Source organism: Centruroides sculpturatus, unplaced genomic scaffold (assembly GCF_000671375.1).
Source record: "Centruroides sculpturatus isolate CEXI.00-Female unplaced genomic scaffold, Cexi_2.0 scaffold331, whole genome shotgun sequence".
Classification (NCBI taxonomy): Eukaryota; Metazoa; Arthropoda; class Arachnida; order Scorpiones; family Buthidae; genus Centruroides; species Centruroides sculpturatus.
The window spans coordinates 184,918-204,711 of record NW_019384523.1 but is presented as its reverse complement, the minus strand read 5'-3'; the positions used below and the strand labels follow the sequence as shown (position 1 = coordinate 204,711).

The window sequence follows — 19,794 nt, the reverse complement described above, 5'->3', positions numbered from 1 at the left end:
TAAAAAAAATAGTGAATATAAAAAAAGTTACAGAAGTATTTTTTTTTGTTAAAGACAGTTGTGCTTGATAAGCATTTAAAATTTATCTTTTCTTGTCTTCAAAGCCTCTTTTTATGTACTGTATAAAAATTTATACAGTACATAAAAAGAGGCTTTGAACACAAGAAAGCTAACACAAAAAAGAATAGGTGTTAAAATTATGTTCTATTTAATAAAAAGTAAAACACATCTGGATACGAGTCCAATTTTGCTTGCCATGTCTAATCACCAGGAACAACTATTTCCATTGCAGAGACAACCTTTCTTTAGAGGCTATGCCTCTGCACAAATATGTANGTGTTGCTTCGCGTTGAATTTTCGTCAATGTTAAGCCTAACAAAGACTATTGTATCGTTAAAAATTATTTTTTATTTTGTACAAACAAAATAAATATATTGAAAAATATAAAAACAATAAAAAATTATACTACAGATGTTAATTAAGTATCAAAAACGTAAAATATTTGAGTAGCCCAAGACATAGCCAAAGATTGAAGCGCCACAGCACTGGCGAAAATTTAAATTTGCCGACTGGAATTCTTTCAGAAAATCGACGCTCTACTGTATTTGTTTGTAGAAAAGGGCTGGCAGAATTACAATAGCCTCTAAAGAAAGGTTGTCTCTGCAATGGAAATAGTTGTTCCTGGTGATTAGACATGGCAAGCAAAATTGGACTCGTATCCAGATGTGTTTTACTTTTTATTAAATTGTAATTCTGCCAGCCCTTTTCTACAAACAAATTATGTTCTATAAAATTAAAATTGTAGTCAATTAACTTGCATTCAACAAGGATAACAGTATAACTTATTTAAAAATAAAAAAACTTTCAAAATTTAAAAAATAGTCTGTTTTCAAAATAAAACATTTCATTGTTTGACAGATTAAAAGAAAATAAAAAATAGAGAAAATGAAGATTTAAAATAAATTCAAATTATTTAAAAAGCTATACTTAAAAAATATTATAAAAATTTACCATTATCAAAATTTAAAGTTTTTAAGACTGCCTAATACATATTAAATCATATTCAGTAATATGTTCTAAAATACTACTTAAAAGCTACCTTGTGAAACAGTCAACTTTAGATACCAGAAACAAATGTAACTAGCAAATACATGTAAATAATAGATAATAGGCATCAAAAATAAAAAATAAGACAGAAAACAAAGTATTTATTCACATAAAAATAATATTTGGCATTTTGTCCCCAATCAAACATCAAATAATTTTAAATTTTTTTATTTTTTGGCTATATACAGCACTAAACACCAACTTCCATCAGAGGTGGAAAGTTAGAGAGGACTGTGAGACACCTGACTGAAATCAGTGTTTAGTGTTATAGATAAAAAAAAAAGACAAATATTACATACAGGAGACGTCCTACCATTTTTGCACTTCTTAGGAATGCAAAGGACTTGCCCACCCCACTTAAGCTTCTGGGGGTGTATTGAATGCCTTTGAAAGGTATGAAATTTGATAGGGACCTCATTTATATATGTTCCACAAAAAGACTGGTGGAAAAGACTGCAAGGGCATGCCATTGATATAAGGCATTCACGGCTATCTACATCTCTGTCAATATATGTCTTTGACCCAGATATAGACACACAATTATGACAAGCTAGTGTCCTGGTAACAATGCAACACACCAACTGCCTTAGATTTTCGGAGGCTTTAGAAGTTTTTAAGGCAAGTTTAAACAGCATGTGTATTAATTATAAGGAGGAACTTTTTCTGTCAGTAGTTTTGCAGGCCCTTTACGAACTGTAGTTATAATATTTAGTTATTGTAGGATTTATGGCACATGCTCATACTGATGCATGATGTTATATTCCATTTTTTCAAAATGTTTAGGCAGATGCCAATATGATAGGCAATAATGCCTCATATTTTTAAATCTGTCCCACTCTCAATGGAACAGATTTAAAAATGATATGATTTGATACTTTTATTTTTTTTTTTAACATTCAAGATTTTTATTTTAAATCAAAGAAAATGTTCAGTCAAAGAAAGGGCAACATTTATCTGAAGTGAAGGAAGACTCTGAAGGAGCCATAAAATATTTGTGAAGTACATTTTTCTGACACCAGACTTTAGGTTTTGAGTGAGAATTGTTCAATATCCAGTGTGAAGTGTTCTATATGAATCAATTCAGTTAGCTGGCTTCTGTTTCATAAGCCAGTTATAAAATAATTAAGTTTTTGACAAAAAAAGTAAGTTTTACTAAGAATTTGGCCAAAGAACAAATGTTATAAATAGGCCAAACCGAGAATGGCATCAGAGAGCATTTCATCCAATGATGCAATGACAGTCAATGTATTAACCCTTTCATGTTGAGGGTACCGATCGGTCGGTACCACAATTGTTAAGCAAAACTACCAATTCGTCAGCACCCTAGTAAAAATTGATTTTGTAAAATTTAATCGACAACAGATGTCAGCACTTGATGGCAGCATCTTGTCTATCGTCTGTTTCACATATTTTTTTTCAGGTGGTGTTTTGTTGACTTAAGAAAAAAAAGCATTAATTAAAATTTTTAAATTAATTTTTTTCTGATAATTTTTTATTTCATTTTTAGCATATTCATGCAATAATATTACTATAGTAAGTTCATTCATGCTATAATAAGTTTATTCAGCTATAATAAGTCAACATGTTATAAATATTCAAGTTGTGACCATCAGTTCTGACATTTTATTTATTTTTTATTTTAATCTAAAATATCAACAAATGTAACATTTATTACTACTGTTAATCATATGTTTATTACAAAAGTTTATATTCTTGTTCAATATGAAGTGAATAAAGTATATTAGTTCATTATATTAGTTGATAGCAGAATAAAGTTTTGATTTCAAACAAATGTTTGATATAATGTGCAATAATTTCAGAACAAATAAACTTACATGCATAAGTGTTATGTAGAGTTGTACAGTACAAAACAATATTCTATGTCTTTCTGGCTCAGTGCCAGCAAAAATCTAGATAACTAGACAATGTTAATTTTGGCAAAAAGTTGGAAATTATCAAGTTTAAATGTCAGTTGATATATATATATATTTTTTTTCCTTATAAATTTTTCTAATAAAATATACTGAAAAATATCGTATTTAAAACTAAAGATATTAATAAATGGACGTGATTTTTTTCATATGACTATAATGATAATTTGATTTTTGATGAATTTTTAAAATAATATCAGCTGACTAACCTATATTGCCTTAGGACAGATTACAACATAAACAAGATGGTGGTGGTAAAGGTTAATACTACGAAGCAAAAAGAAAATCGAAAACCATGAAATATTCTTATGTCATCTATGATATTAAAGTTGTTGATTTTAAGCAGAATTTTTGAAGTTAAGAATTTTTTATGTTTGTACTTACCCTAATATAGCTTCATGCATATTCTGTGCAATTATAGTATCTTCAGTTTGCATCCATAATTCACCTGCTCCTGTTACTGATGAACGACCCAACTCCATAAAGAAGAAGCAATCTGAATGCCCACATCTTCGAATGCTCATCAACTATTAAATGACAACACAATTCATTATTGAAAGAATGCTTGTAACATATACATTTCATGGAAATCAAAAAGTTTCCACAAATAAAAATTAGATAGTATGTTTAATGTAAATATTTTTAATGATTTAACCTATAGGAAAGAAAAACAAATCCATATTTGTTATTGTTTTAAATGTCAAATGTGAATTTAACATATTGACTGCTAACTACAAGTTAACTTATAAATGACTGATTCTTTTAGGATGTCTCGTACAAGTTATCTTGTGAAATGCAATCTGGCCTGCAGCATCTGATATAAACATATTCATAGAAAATAAATGCTAATAATAAATAAATAGTTGGGTTCTGGATTAAGAATTAAAAATAAATGTGACACCACAAACAGAATTTATTTTTTTTAAAAAGTGGAAAAGTTTACACTATAAAATACACAGTAATATATACAAAATCAAAATGGCATTGGATTTTAGCAATAATGGATTGGCAGTCAACATGTTAATGTCAGTCTTATTACCACTTTCTGAGAAAATACCGATACAAATAAGTATCACCTCTAAGCCTTTAGATTTCCAGTATAGTTAGAGTATAATAGATGAATGAACTTTTTCAATTCTTTGTCCAGAATCTGCTTCAGGTTCACTGTCGTTCCAAATGTGGAATGCGAAGAATTTCGAACACTTCTGAATAAAAATTGCTTGAACCAGTAATGAATTGCTAATAAAGATTTGAATGAATGTACCCCAAGACTGTATTTTATTGCTGTGGGAGAGCTATGAGTGAATAAAATATAATTACTGATGCATATGGTTTTCACAGGTGTATCGCCATGCATATGATATTGCATTACTTTCCTTGTAGTTTACACAATTTCCCAATTTGAACCCAATTTGTCAAAAAACTTGTCTTTTTTTTGACAAATTCAAGTGTTTCCAAGTACACTTGATACTTACATCATTTAGTATTCCTTTATAGACAATACATTATAACTTTATTTTAAAAAATTTACTAAACATTTCTTTTAGAATTCAATATTTTTATATACTTCCAATAATAGCCATCTCTACACTGTGGCCAGTTTTTTAAGAATGTTTCTTTTTAAAATTCATATAAAATAACTTTCTAAACAATGGCCATTTTTTTTATATTCCTGTCAGTGGTCTGTTAAGATGTTGACTGTATAATTATATATAAAGAAATTCCTGAAATTTGATAAAATTAAACATAGACTATACATAGAACTGGAATTATTACATCACTAACCTACAGTATCTTTCCTATGTTTCCAGTAGCCACTTGACATTGCAAAATCCAAAGGGTAAATGCTTTTAACCCTGTTCAATGGCCAGCTTCAGGCATTTCCATTAGAGACCTGTGTTGGTAGTTAAACATTTTTAAATGTTCTGGAATTCCAGAACATTTAAAAAGTACTGTGGATTTTGTAACATCAGGTGGCTGCTGGAAATGTGTGAAACATGTAGTATATTAGTGATTGATAAAATTACTTGATATCTTCATGTAATTTGAAATATCATAGAACAACTAATTAATATAACTGTTCATAACTGAAAATAAACCTTTAGATCCAGCTTTTATTTAACAGCTGATGTTTTTGACCATGAGTGAATGACATTATCAGGCTTCTAACATAAACAACAAAGTTCAAAAAAGAACAAAAACATTCAAAATTACAGAATATTTCATTAATCATTAAATTTTAAACTTTGATGGAACACTTAGTCTATTTCTTACATTTAAAATATTTCTTGAACTGCACTTGCCATATTTTAAATTACATAAAGATATTAGCTTGAATGGTAATTTTAAAGTCAAATACAATTGAAGGACTTCATGAGAAAACTGTAAAGAATTTTTACAATCTACAAAACAAAAGTAAACAAAATTTAGCAATAACATAAGAATTAAAATTTCTTCCATGTTTTGAAACCGTGTCGCATCTTTGTTTGTTTTATAAACACAATGTAGCGTAAAACAATCACTTGGCACCATTCATTCTTTTATTTCAATGAATATTGAAATAAAAGAATGAATGGTGCCAAGTGATCATTATTATGCTACATTGCATTTATAAAACAAACATAAGAATTAAAAACTACATTTAAATGTAAAAAAAAAAAAAACTACAGATGGAAGTGCTTAGTGTGCCCTTAACCTGTCCTATGTTGTTCCTGAAAATATTTGTGTTGACCTCATTGGCCTGCGTGGGTGATCCCGAATATTTTCGTGTTTATATCGAAATGTTTTTGATACTAGATGTCGCTATGTGTCACAATTTTTATATTAAAATGAACTTTTAAAATATAATTTTTTTGTTTCTATATTATTCAATATATTTATTTTGTTTGTGAAACATAAAAAATAATTTTTTATGATACTGTAAATATGATTATTATTAAAAAGAAATTTTTTTAGGCTTAACATTGATGAAAATTCAGCATGGCGTCACAGGCAACAAATAAAAATTTCAACATCGAATAGATTAAAGTTTATACACTTATTAGTCTGACAATTTAAAAATTTCTAATTCTTCTAGTCCTCTGAGACTAAAGAAATAAGAAAAGTAAGGGACATCTCTGACCTTCTGAGTCAGAGATGTCACTTACTTTTCTTATAATTTCAGTTTCTCTTAGGCTTCCCTTTACATCTTTGTTCATGGTATATGCTGCCAATGCTGTCATTATCTGTTTTTCTTTATTGGGCATTGTGCTCCACCATTCTTGCCTTGAGGGAACACGTGGTAGCAGCAATATATTCCAAGTCCTTACCATCTCTATTATCCTTAACCAGTACAAGTATACTCCAGGCAATCAAAGCAGATTCAGCTGATCTTTTTGTTCCTAAGTAGCATATGTACCATAGAATTCCTTTTAAAACCAGGATTTTCCACTCATCCTGGCTATCTCCTTAAAGATATATCTGACCACCTTACTCATTGATGTCCCTTTTATGTAACCTGTCAGGCATTTTATTCTGATACTGCTGGATCATACACTCAATAGTTTTGGTGCTCTTATGCTACATTCGTTATATACTGCCTATTAATTCCACAGTCATGTCCATAACATTCAAACAATGGGAGAATGCTCTTCTAAGGTTATAAATGCCAACAACTTGAAGTGATAGGGATTATGGAATATTCTCAGGATAAACATATGGTGGTAGTTTAATTCCTAAAATCAAAACTTATATAATACTTGATAGTGGTTAGGGATAATAAGGGTGGTAAAGACATGGAATAGATTGCTGCTACCACATGTTCCCTCAAGGCAAGAATGGTGGAGCACAATGGCCCAATAAAGAAAAACCAGACAATTGCAGCATTGGCAGCCTATACCATGAACTAAGATATGGAAGGAAACCCAAGGAAAACTGAAATTATAAGAAAAGTGACATATCTGACCTCGGAAGATTAGAAATTAGAAATTTATAAATCATCATGGAATAATAAATTTATAACTTTAAGGATGCTGAAGCATTTCTGTTTGCTTAGACATCTTTGTATGAAATTAAATGAGGTTGTGTACAATCAATTGCCATTTTTTAGGCAATTGATTTAAAATGTAGTTTGAATTCATATGTTATTCTTAAATTTTGTTTACTTTTGTTTTGTAGATTGTAAAAATTCTTTACAGTTTTCTCATGAAGTCCTTCAATTTCAAGCTAATATCTTTATGTAATTTAAAATATGGCAAAGGCATCTCAAGAAATATTTTAAATGTAACAAACAGACTAAGTGTTTCATCAAAGTTTAAAATTTAATGATTAATGAAATATTCTGTAATTTTGAATGTTTTTATTGTTTTTTGAATTTTGTTGTTTATGTTAGAAGACTGATAATGAGTATTCAATCATAAATGAAGATGTTAGCTTTCAAATAAATCAATGTTTGCTGGAGTTAATGATTTATTTGCAGTGTTTAAAAAGTTAATTTATAAAAAAATTAACAACGGCATAAAATACTTAAATTTGACTATATTTAATTGGTTATATGATTATAGTATGGCCACATCATCAGTCAATAACAATTTGAACTCAAAACTGTCATTAAAATAATTATAAATATAAATCTAGTTTTAATGTATACAAATTCTTATTGCTGTCAACAAGTATATGTCAATAAACAAATTTGTTTCTAATAAAATAAATTATTCTTACTGCTATGATAAAGACTGAAGAAAATATATCATTATACAGGACCAAACAAAATGAAGTCTAACATAAAAATATTAATTAAGTATAACATAAAAATTAGAAGCCAATATCTTCTTTCTATGTTTGTTAATGATCTATTTGAAGGAAATTATAATGGCTGTATTTATTATCAACAAATACAGTTAAAACAATCTAATATATGAAATAATTAGTTTAAATACATATAGGAAAAATTCATTCAGATATTAATTTTGAGTTATAATAGAGTTTAAAAATCATAAATTTTACTCACAGGAAATTCTAAAGACTCAGGTTTGTCACTGTGAGGATTCACCTTTACAAGACTCAAAGACTTAGCAGTTAAACAGAGGCGGTGAGTGCCAGATATATTTCTACTACTTCCTAAACCTTTATTTTTCACAATTACTTGCCAAACATGTTCAAAATTAGGTTTAGGTGTTGTATCTCCTTCCAGACCAAGAGTACCATGTTGAAGTTCCAACATTGCTGTTAACTATTGATTTAATTCATCATCATTTTCAGTTACAACTGCAAAACAATCATCACGAGTATAAAGTGCAATAACATTTTTCTGTTTAGAATCTAACTTTCTATTAATGTTAAAACAGGTCTTCAATATAATGCTCCGTTTTGGTTGGATACCAGCTTTCCATTTCTTTTCATTGTCATAATATTCAAGTCTAGCAGGTCCTGTTGGAGTCTCAGTCCGAAGCACAAAATATTTCTTCTTCATTGTCTAAAAAATTTTTATCAGATTTTAAACATAAACAGAAAAAGTTAAATTTTTTTTAAACAAGACATTTTTTAAAAACATAACATAAGCAGTCTTCAAAAACAAATAAATGATATTTTTTTATTTCAAACCAATTTCATGTTTATGATACTTTTGGATGCAGAATATGTCTGATCACACAAATGAGGTTCAGGGGAAATTTGCATTAGAAAAATATTATAACAATAGATGTAAAAATGTTACAATAAAATGTGATAGTACCTTGGCTAAGCCTATAGACATTAATTGGAAAAATTTGCCAAAATCCAGGGAGATTCTGTGTTTTAAAAGTGAAATTGGAATGTCCCATATCTAAATGCCTGGTTAAAAGAATTAAAATTAAGCATGAAGAGATATTATGAGTGAGACACAGTATATGAAAGATGAGTTGGTCACAGTTACTGATTTTTACAAAAATCCAAAGAAAAGAAAAGAAAAAAAAATCAGCTTTTATTTCAAAATGCTTTTCATTATTATTTAATAAGTGAAATTTTATGTAGGCTTAAATTCAAATGAAATATTCACTTGTTCTCTGCATAGAAAATTTGCAAATGAATGAATTGTGTTTAAAAACTTTTCTGAATTGTCTAAATTAAATAGCTAACAAGTTTTATTATTACTTCAAAAACATTTCCTTTCGTTTTTTTTTTTTTGGTAGGTATATTTTGACACTCATGCTTTAAAACTTATTAGAATATTACAAATACTTTATTGTAATAAGAAAATTCTTGTTACAGGGGGTTAGCTTTAGAGAATTACAAAAATACAATTATTACTTATTGAAACATTTTTTTAAATATCTTGTTACATAAATTTTGCTAAACATATTAGTCATTCAATCTACATATCATATTTTCAAATTCTTTAAAATATAAACAAAAAAGTAATGAATATTATACATCTTATACAATGGAAAATTTTTCTTAATTAGTTCTGAAGTTTTCTTCTTAATTTAAATCAAAAAATCTCTTTTAATTTGAATTTACATTACGCTTCTTCAATCTTTGGACACTCAGTAAGAATATAATAAATGATTTATAAAAATGATTGTAAAGAACAAGTAGAACTTGCATACCCGCTGGCAGAAGAAGTTTAATAAATTTAGTGGTAATTATATCCATTCCAGGAGCTGTTTTCATTTTTAATTTACAAATTGATATATCCAGATCTTCGATAGATATTGGAATATCTAAACTTTCATTGAAAGAAATTTTTTATATCGGCATAAGGAAGACTGTAATTCCTGTAAATCTGTTAAAAAAGTTAGCCATTTAAAAGAATCTATTTGCATTGATTAATCACAATTGAAACATCGTAATTTCTTAATCGTAGACTTTAAAAGTTCACTATTTTTATTTTCTAAGATTATTTGTTGAATTTTTTTATAGTAATTAGATTTCTTAGATTTTAATAGATTGAAATACAAATTTTTGGCTTAACAATATTGACTGAATGCCGTTGATGTAGATAATTTTTTAAACTGAAGTAATGCTTTAATAATTTTCATTCTTAAATTCTTATATCCGGTATAAACTTTCATTATTATTATGTGCTGCATGCAAGGGACTTAATAATTGAGACTCAACAATACGTAGGTCTTGAATAGGAGAGTTTAAATTGATCATATGTCATTGCGGAGTATTCTCAGAAGTAAAATATGGGGTAAAAGAATCCAAGTATACCAGCCCCTCCAGCACATAGCTATATGTCAAAGAATAATTGCCCAACAGTATAGAATCACCTCGGAGTTTTGGATATTTACCTGCTTTCCTTAACTCACTTAAAAAAGGAATTAATTGTTTACGTCTTAATCTAGATCTTTTTATAAGATCCTGTGAAATTTGAGTTTCTTTCCATACGTTCGATAGGTTTTGCTGTTTCATTTTTATAAAACTCGAATATATATAATCTCTTATTTGGGTATTTTTAATAATTAATTTAATTGTTGGATACTGTGATTTAGTTATTGGAATAATCGCTATTAAATCATCCATTGTAACTTCATGTAGTTCTAATGATTCATTAATAAGATTAAACACTTCTAGCTTGGTAGGATTAGTTTTACTGGGATATCTATATAACATTATATTATTTCGATGTTGCGCATTAACCATATTGTCCATTCGATATTGCATACTTTCATTTTCTATTTTCAAATTAGCAATTTGTTGTTCAAGATTAATTATTTGGCTATTCATTTTTTGATTCTGGACTTTAGTTTCTTGGATACTATTATGAATCTGGTCCAAATCTTCTTTGATAATAGTCATTTGACTTAATATTCTCGTATTAGAAACATTAATTAATTCAGAAATTTTATTCCATAGTGTTATACTTGATATATCAGATGAATTTTTTCCTGGCAAAGAAGATAATAAATCATATGGCTCACCTGATAGTTGTGAACTTAGAAGTGTAGTTTCAGGGTTCAAACCTATGTTTGCAGAAGATGGTTCAGGAGAAGTTCTTTCGACGTGTAAATTGTAATCAGTAATTAACCTGGTATTAGTGGTCGAAGCAGTTTCCTTTCTATTAGTTGATTTTAACTTTTGAAGTGGTGGTCTTCCTCTTTTAGTTGGCAAGCATTGCATATTAATTATGTTGATAAATTTTCCAACAATTATAATGTTAACACACAGCCCAAACAAATAAAATTTTAACGTAAAATTATTAAACAGGATACATTCTTTACCTGTATTTGAAGTGAGTAAAAAAACGCGCCAGCAGCTTCAGCAGACAGAAGCGCCCCCCCAAAACTTATTAGAATATAAAAAATAATGTAAAAGCATGGTCATGCTTTCAGAAAGAAAAAAATATATGAAAAAGTCAGTCAAAACAAAAATCCAGCAAGGGTTTGCTTAAATTTCTCAGCAACATTTAAAACTGTGTGTAGTACCATTTGTTATATTTTATTAAAAAACTTTTTATATTTTTAATTATTATAAAATGGCAAAAAGCTTAATTTTGAAAGTAGGGATGGATTTTATAATAAATTGTAAATGCTAGTAATGAGTAAAATCGTCATTAAATCCAACCCTACTTGAGATATGACATGACACCCTTTATCTTCTCACCCTGTTGACCTTTAACAATCAAAATTCGATACCATCAATCCCTCTAATACAAAAATCTCCTACAAAACTTCAGAAATTTTCAACAAAAACACAGGAGTTTCAAAAACAGCTTCAAAGAGGGTAAACAAAATCATGCCACACATGCATACATATATACACTCTAATATTCATACATACAGAAAAGACTCCAAAACTTTTTTGCATTTCTCAATGTTTCAAGGTCCAAAGTCCAAAAATGTAAAAATCTGGGGGGGTCATTTTTTTGATTGATTACCATACTTTCCCTGTTATATATAAAAAAAGCTTGGAAAGTAAAAATTGCTATTTTTTGCAAACACTGGTAAATTTTTCAGAAAAATATTGCATGCTATTGTCGTAAAGAAATTTTGTATTTTTGGATGTTAAAATGTCTGTTAATCAATGTAGGCTTATTATATCAAGTTTATAATTGTATATGTTACCCTGCAATAATGTGTGTTTAAATTAAAGCATTCTTTTAATTAAAAAGTTTTTACATTAATTTATTAGTTTAATGTTGCATGGAAAATTATACAGTAGGCCTATTTAACTGGGCTGCAATTTGAAAAAATTATAGACCTATAAATTCCCACTATTGTCTGTCCTTCCTTAATCTCAAGAACTGAGTTAAATAGATGAAAATCAAGACCAGATATGAAAAGCTTAGGGTCAGGAGGCCCTGATTAACTATATACAAACTTTCAGCTTGCATCAGAATTCATGTTATTTCAATTCAAAAATTTTCTCTAAAAGGAATTAGATGACTGGGATTACTCCATTGCTAACATGAAAAGTATGATATACAGGGGCAAGACACTACTAATTTGAGGTGGAGAACATATACGTAGTATGATCTAAAAGTTTGGAAACTTGGCTTAAAATTCCTTATCTTAAAAAGTTTATATTGCCAATGCATAACCATCTTTAAAGTAATCACCTTGGGCAATGATACACTTTTGCCAGCGCTTGTATAACTTCTGGAAGCACTGCTGGAAGCCATTTTTTGAAACCTCCCGTAAGGCCTCCTGCGATGCTGCACTCATCTCATATGATGACACAAAACGGCATCCCTGCAAATACTTTTTCATTGATGGAAACAAATAAAAATCACACGGGGCTAAGTCTGGTGAATAGGCAGGGTGTGGAAGCACATTAATTTGAGTTTTGGCGAGAAACTGTGTGACCATTTGGGACCAATGTGCAGGTGCATTGCATGTAGAAGGTACCAGTATCCACTTTGCCAGATCTGTGGCCATTTACGACAAATGGATTCCCTCAAATGACATAAAATGTCTAGATAATGCTCCTTGTTTACTGTTCTGCCTTCGGGAATAAATTCTGAATGAACAACTCCTTGAGAATCAAAAAACACCACCATCATGACTTTTCCTTTGCTTGGTGCATGTTAAGATCTTCTGTTAAAATATGCTAGCAACTAGTCTTTGATAAGTGAGTAGCCGCAGCAATTTTTTCAAGGGTTTGGAGATGATCTTTGCGAACACGTTGAGACCAACTCAACATTTTCCTTGTTCCATGAAGTCGAAGGTCGGCCAGCGTGTTCATCATCTGCAATGGATTCTCGGCCCTCTTTAAAATGCTAATGCCATTTGTACACCTTTGATTTCGCCATGGTAAAATCACCATACACGTTTCTTAGCAATTATAAAGTCTCCATAGGTGTTTTACCTAAACAAGTGTTTCTCAACGGGGGCGATATTGCCCCCATGTGGGTGTTTTTCCATATTGAGGGGGCGATTAGTAACAATTTATATTTTGGGGAGAGGCAAAAAACAATTTTCTGGGCGATATAATAAAACATTATATTAAGAATAATTATATATTTTATTCATTATATCGTACAATAATTAAACAAACAACATTATACTAGTCACTAGTCTATTCAATGCAGTATGAATTTGGCGTTAGCCTTGGCCCTCAGCATTGGAATTTTGAAGTGAAGGGGCGATACTACGTAATGGTTTTATTGAAAGGGGACGATACTACGTTGAAGGGGGAGGTGAATTGCTAGAGGTTGAAAAACACTGACTTAAATGCTGACAAAATTTAATGTTGCAGCACTGTTCTTGAAATTCCATTTTTATTATGTCGCGAAACAAAGGTAACTATCTCTGAAAGAAAACAACAGCACTCGCAATTTAATCACGTGAATTACAGCATATGAAATTGATAGAATCAATTTCATATGCTGTAATTTCAAATACATGCTTCTGTTGTCATACATTACTGCAGTCCCCGAACTTTTGGATCGTACCATGTATTTTAAATTAAATGAAAATATGATTAAAAATTGCAGCCTGAAATTGTGACGATGTCACAATAAAATAATTGCTTGTTATTTATATGATTTAATTAATTAATTAGAATAATTCAAAATACATAGTAATAACTATTAATTCACATATAAAATGCTTCGTTTTATGTGCTAGTGTACAACAATTTTTGGGAAAATTTTGTATGTAATTTATGTTCAGGGGAAATTTTGAGTCCTGAAAATATTCTTCACCCTGCTTCAGGTAAATTATGAAATAATGGAAATAAATTAATTAACAAATTAGTTTTAAATATAACACTGCACATANATTTTCCTTTTTTTTTATAGCAGTTTGAAATTTTAAAATTAAATTTACCTTGAAATATTAAGAAACAAACAAAATGATTATTTAAATAGTCAAGTTTCAATTTATTAATTTTAAATGAAAAAATTCATTAATAAATTTATAATTTTTAACTATTATTAGCAAATTGATAATTAAAATATTCTTTTAAAAGAAATTTATTTAAGAAAATTATTATTAATGAATAAATGGATTAGAATAAAAGGATATAAAAGGAAAAATTCATTTCCTTTTATATTTCCTTTTATAAAAGGAAAAATTCATTTCCTTTTATATTCTTTTTTAAATTTAGCCATTATGATGATCAATGTTTCATGATAAATATTTTAAAAAATCATCCTCAAATAAAGTCTTAGAAAAATTTGTTCATACTATACTTAATTTTAAAAAATTAAAATATCAATACCAAATACTGAATATGATAACTTTAAAAGTAATGTTCCTTAATAACTGGATATGATATTATAGCTTCATAAATACTAGAAAACCCAGTAAAAAATAGTTTTAATTATACAAATAAACATTTTCAACAAACAAGAAAATTTTCAATGGAAAGAATAACTTGTATTCATTTAACATATATAAAGATTAAATTAATGCGATAAGTAAACATTTTAATTACCGTTATGTTATGCAATTTCGGCTTTTAATGCAGCTTCAGGATTACATTTGATATTAATTGGTAAACAATTGAGATATACTCTTGTATCAACTTTTTTGTTCCTATGGACAATTTTGTATGTATTAAATATTAACATCAATTTTTTGTTTTTCTGAATGTATTATTTGTTTCATTAATTAGGAAATTTCAGTGATAAAATTTAAATTCTTTTGATGCAGCAAATATAGTACCATGATACATTTTTTTTTAATAGCATTGCAGTAGAAATTGCAAAAGTGTTGGATATTTAGTATGTTTACTTATAATGATAAAATGACTTTCTCATTATAATTATGAACGTTTTTGTTGTGATTCACAGATAATGCTGTAATACGTTTAATTTTCAAATGTAATTCGCACATTTCTGAGTAAAAATACTTGTTCATGATAAGTTTAATGCCGTTTTGAGTTTTAAAAATTGATTTTCAACATGAGTCAGTCTAGATATTTTTGGCTCAAGTGAATGTATTCAAAAATCAGTTAACTCGTGATGATGATATTCATTCAGCTCATTGCATCATTTGCCAAACTTCATTTAGTATTAAATATGATGGAGTTAAATCCTTTACAGGACATGCCTATTGTGAAAAGCATGAAAAAAGTGCATCTTCTCGTTTACCTTACCCTCCCCCACCATAAAAGCAGTTTCCAAAGATGGCAACCCTACATGACATGATTGGATAGTTCATTGAGTAAATGGAAATTAGCTGTAATTTCTTTGGGGTAGTGTTGCAATATTAACTTTATCCAAAAGAGACTACAAATTTATTTTGTAGTACAGGTAACACCCGTATAACACAGCACTTCTATAACAGGATTCACTCTAACACAGTTTGAGAATTGGGAACATCCTCGTATATGGGCATAGCCAGAGTTTTGTTATGGGGGGCCTAGTAAAGGCCAACCTGACACAAAATTGAATTATTTCAAATTATTGTTCATTAAAATGAATATTCCATAAGAATTGACAATAACTTAACACACACAAAATATGAAACTTCCTTTGGGCACAGGGAGCTGTTGACCTTTTACTTTTAGGATTCAGAATTTTCAGCTTCAATCTTTTATTTCTTTTTGCAAATCGGCTCAACACCTTTTTGGCTGCGATTTTCTGGGGTGGGCACCAGGTTAACTGGGGGGGCCGTGCCCATCCAGGCCCCCCTCGCTACGCCCATGCGTATAACACGGTGCTTTTATAACACGGGTTCACTCTAACATGGTTCAAGAATTGGGTAAAACCCTCGTACAACATAAAATGTAATAAAGGGTGTGTTCTTTTATATCTCCATGTAACTCCACGCGAGCATTCTAATCGTTCTAAAAGCTCATATTTTAAAATTATAGATTCCTCCATCCTGATACTATCGATAGTGCAGTGCCGCCATCTTTTTTTCACCATTGGAACGAAATGCCTACCAACAGCAGTGCACTCCCATTGCAGAGCAACTGCTATTAATGAACGCACCCAAAAACTGTTACCAGTTGATGATGTTCATGCCGAGATCATCATATAGGATGAATAATCCTCTAATAAAATATTTACTTAAATAAGTAATTTACCTATGAAAAAAATGAATAATAAATCCGATTTAAGTAAGGATTTAACAGCATGCTTTTTAATTTTTGGAACCTAACCCCCTTTTGGCACTAGTTCTTTGTTTCATATAACACAAATTCGCATAACAAGGCAATTTTTTGGAACGTAACTCCCATGTTATATGGGGGTTACCTGCACACAATAAATGCATGCATATCCACATATAAATGGAGAATTTTCACTTTTCTTTCAAAAGATTAATTCTGGATTTTCTGAACATTTTCCATTCTTAAGCTTGATTATTCATAAGTTTATTAATGAATGAATGAATGAATGTACTGTGCTTGTAATGTAAATCATTCATTTTTCTAAACTAAAATAAACTTTACAAAGTATTCAAAAGAATCTGAATTGGGAGAAATTTTGCCATTAGTCCCATCAGTACTATTAAGATTCCATTAAATCTAATCTTTTTACTTCTTGTCATTTTTGCAGTTACTGTAGTAATTTATGAACTATTAAATATTTTAATATTTTATCAGTAACTGCAGAAATTCCCATCAATGAAGGACTACTTTCTATGAGAAAATAGAATGTCAATAATAGAAAGTCTTTTAAAAATTTTGTTGTAGAAGTGATACAATATGGCTATTATTAAGATAAATAATGTCACTAATGTAAGTGCTCTGAAATTGATAGTCCCATGTCATGGACATATTTTTTTATATTTAAAATTATATATTTTATATATGTGCTTAGGTGCTATTTATGTTTGGACAGAAAGTATATGCTACTTAATATAAATTCATATATTTCTTTACATTAAGTAGCCTATACTTTCTGTCAAAACATAAGTAGCACCTAAGCCAAATTTCATTTGGATTGGACAAAGACACAGGAGTTATAAAGAAAAAAAAAACACAAACACACACAATTATATTAATACCTTGATCAACAATTTTTTATAAGTGCACAGTGTTATAGAATACAAAAATAATGATTACATTTAAAAAGTTGACTTAATAGCAACAAATCTTGATCATTAGAAGTGTTTTTCAAATCCTGAATAAAATTCAGGAATTTACTAATCTATAGTAATATTTTCAGATAAATTAATTCCTTTAGTATCCTGAAAATTAGTTTTTTTTAATCATCAATAAGATACATTACTAATAATTATGTTAATAATGAAAATTGTAAGTGTTGCATCTTATTGATGATATAAAATAGAATCACTTTTCAACAAAACCAGTTTTTGTTCACAAAAATTTGTAAAAAACAGTTGCAAAAATTCTTTTAAAAAAATATTTTATTTAAGCCAAAATTATAATCTCTACTTTAAGAACATATCACATTCTTTTAAAAAAAATCTCAATTATTTTATTATTACAGGTAAGCCAAATTTCTGGCAACTGATAACCTGGCACCTTTAATCCAGACAAAATTACAAGAGGAAACTTGAAATTCCATGGCTACCAGACTAGTTTACTGAGTGGCCACAGATGATGTTATGTAAAAGGCATGCTTAGTTATATTATTTACACTAAAACTTCCACACTATTTCCAGTAAAACAGTTTAAGAAAATTTAATGAAAAACACTTTCTAAATTAACTCTTTAAACACAAAATCAACCAAAATCAATTTAATCAGTTCAAGACAATTTCATTTTAAGCTGATTAAGTTGTTTGACTGGTTTTACTATATAAATTTCCCTTGTAGTCAGTGTTAAAAACAATTTCTTCTTGAATATGTAGAAAGAAGACATTTTTGGATTCAGGAGGTCTAAAAAATGCAGAGATTTGCAAAAAACTCTGACATGATTCCAATATTTTCTTGTGTTATATACCAAACAAGCTGGGAAAGTAAAATACTGTTTTTATTTATTACTCATCAATAAATCCTGTAATCTGTTACAAAGCTATACTGGAAACTGTTTTAAAAAACAGTTTCCAGTATACGTGTTTATACAAGTTTTTAAAATTAACATACATAAACAAAACTGGAATGGAAACTTAACAGAAAACACATTTTGATATTCCAGAAAAAATAAATTTAACTGAACAAATATTTTAAATATCATTAAATGGTCATCATCAGATAATATATCCAGAACATATTATATCAATAGAACAATGTTTAAGAACATAGGTTGTTTCAATAAAACACATTTATTTTTGCTGGATTATCAACCTCTTAATTTTAACTGAACATTCTCCATCCTTCAGTCTTACGTCATTCTAAGTCTAAAAGAGAATAATATTATATAAAAATATTTTGTTTGTTTTATCAAATGTCATTTTTTTAAATATTGCTTTAAAGGAATACCGCACAAATTTAAAACTATTATAGTATAAAAAATATTGATATAAACAACTTACCTTCAATCTCTTTAAATAACCTTGCTTTTTTATATCTGACATCATTTCCTCTTTTGTAGGAATTGAAATACTACTTTTTTTCCTGAACTCCTTTTGTTTAGTTGACATGATAAAAATACATATTACAGGCCTTTAGTCTTAGGCCAAAGCCATTTTTTGTTCTTATAACTTTACATGATTGCAAATATGCCACTGTTGAAAAATTCTGAAAATAATTTTAAATTAATTAGAATTTATTATATAACTGTTTAAAATAAATAAATAAATAAATAAATAGAAAAACAACTTTATCAGTAAAGAATATTGTAGATAGGTGTTGAAGGATTACAACCTTCAATACTCTATCAAACTATGCAGCAAATGTTATAATCTTTCAACACTATCCACATTTAATTCCCAAACTGAACATGTGTTCTTTCATTGTATCAAATTTGAAACAAATAGGAAAAAGTATTTGACAAAATTTAAATCCTGAAAAGATATACAGTAGACCCCCCTATAACGCTTAGATACGTTCCACGCTAACCGAAAATTACGTTGTAGGAGTGAGCCAATCGCAGCCCGATAGGTGGGAACTTTACGGACTAAGGCTGTTCGAAAGGTTTTCTTCTATAAAATTAACCGATTCTAGACTAATTCCACTCAACATTTCCAAAACACGTATAATTTTTTGGGAGTAATCCGTACAAACTATGCTATAAACAAAAAATTATAGGATTACTTACACCGTTCGACTACGCCGTTGCTTAAAGCTGGTTTTCATCGCGGAACAGCACGCGAAACGACGGCCGCAATTTCTGATAACGAATTTTTGGCGGAAAAATAACTTTACCTTTGGAGACATCATTAATATAAATAATTTTTATGGACGTTGAATAAGAAGTGTTTCTTTCACAAGAAATGTATAAAATTAGTGCTGTATTAGACTTACGGTACCTAATTTACATACTGTGCAGACGATAA

At 28.9% G+C, this 19,794-nt stretch overlaps 1 protein-coding gene across 1 annotated transcript in view; it reads right to left on the bottom strand.

Moving 5' to 3' along the window:
* Nucleotides 1-19,794, bottom strand: part of LOC111622797 (insulin receptor substrate 1-like) — a 90,458-nt gene that overhangs the window by 54,745 nt on the left and 15,919 nt on the right. The window contains exons 2-4 of the mRNA XM_023365214.1: nt 18,832-19,036; nt 8,026-8,490; nt 3,423-3,565 (exon numbers count right to left, since the gene is read on the bottom strand). Of these exons, the coding sequence (XP_023220982.1) occupies nt 3,423-3,565; nt 8,026-8,238 (356 nt within the window). The 5' untranslated portion in view covers nt 8,239-8,490; nt 18,832-19,036. The remainder of the gene's footprint in view (nt 1-3,422; nt 3,566-8,025; nt 8,491-18,831; nt 19,037-19,794) is intronic.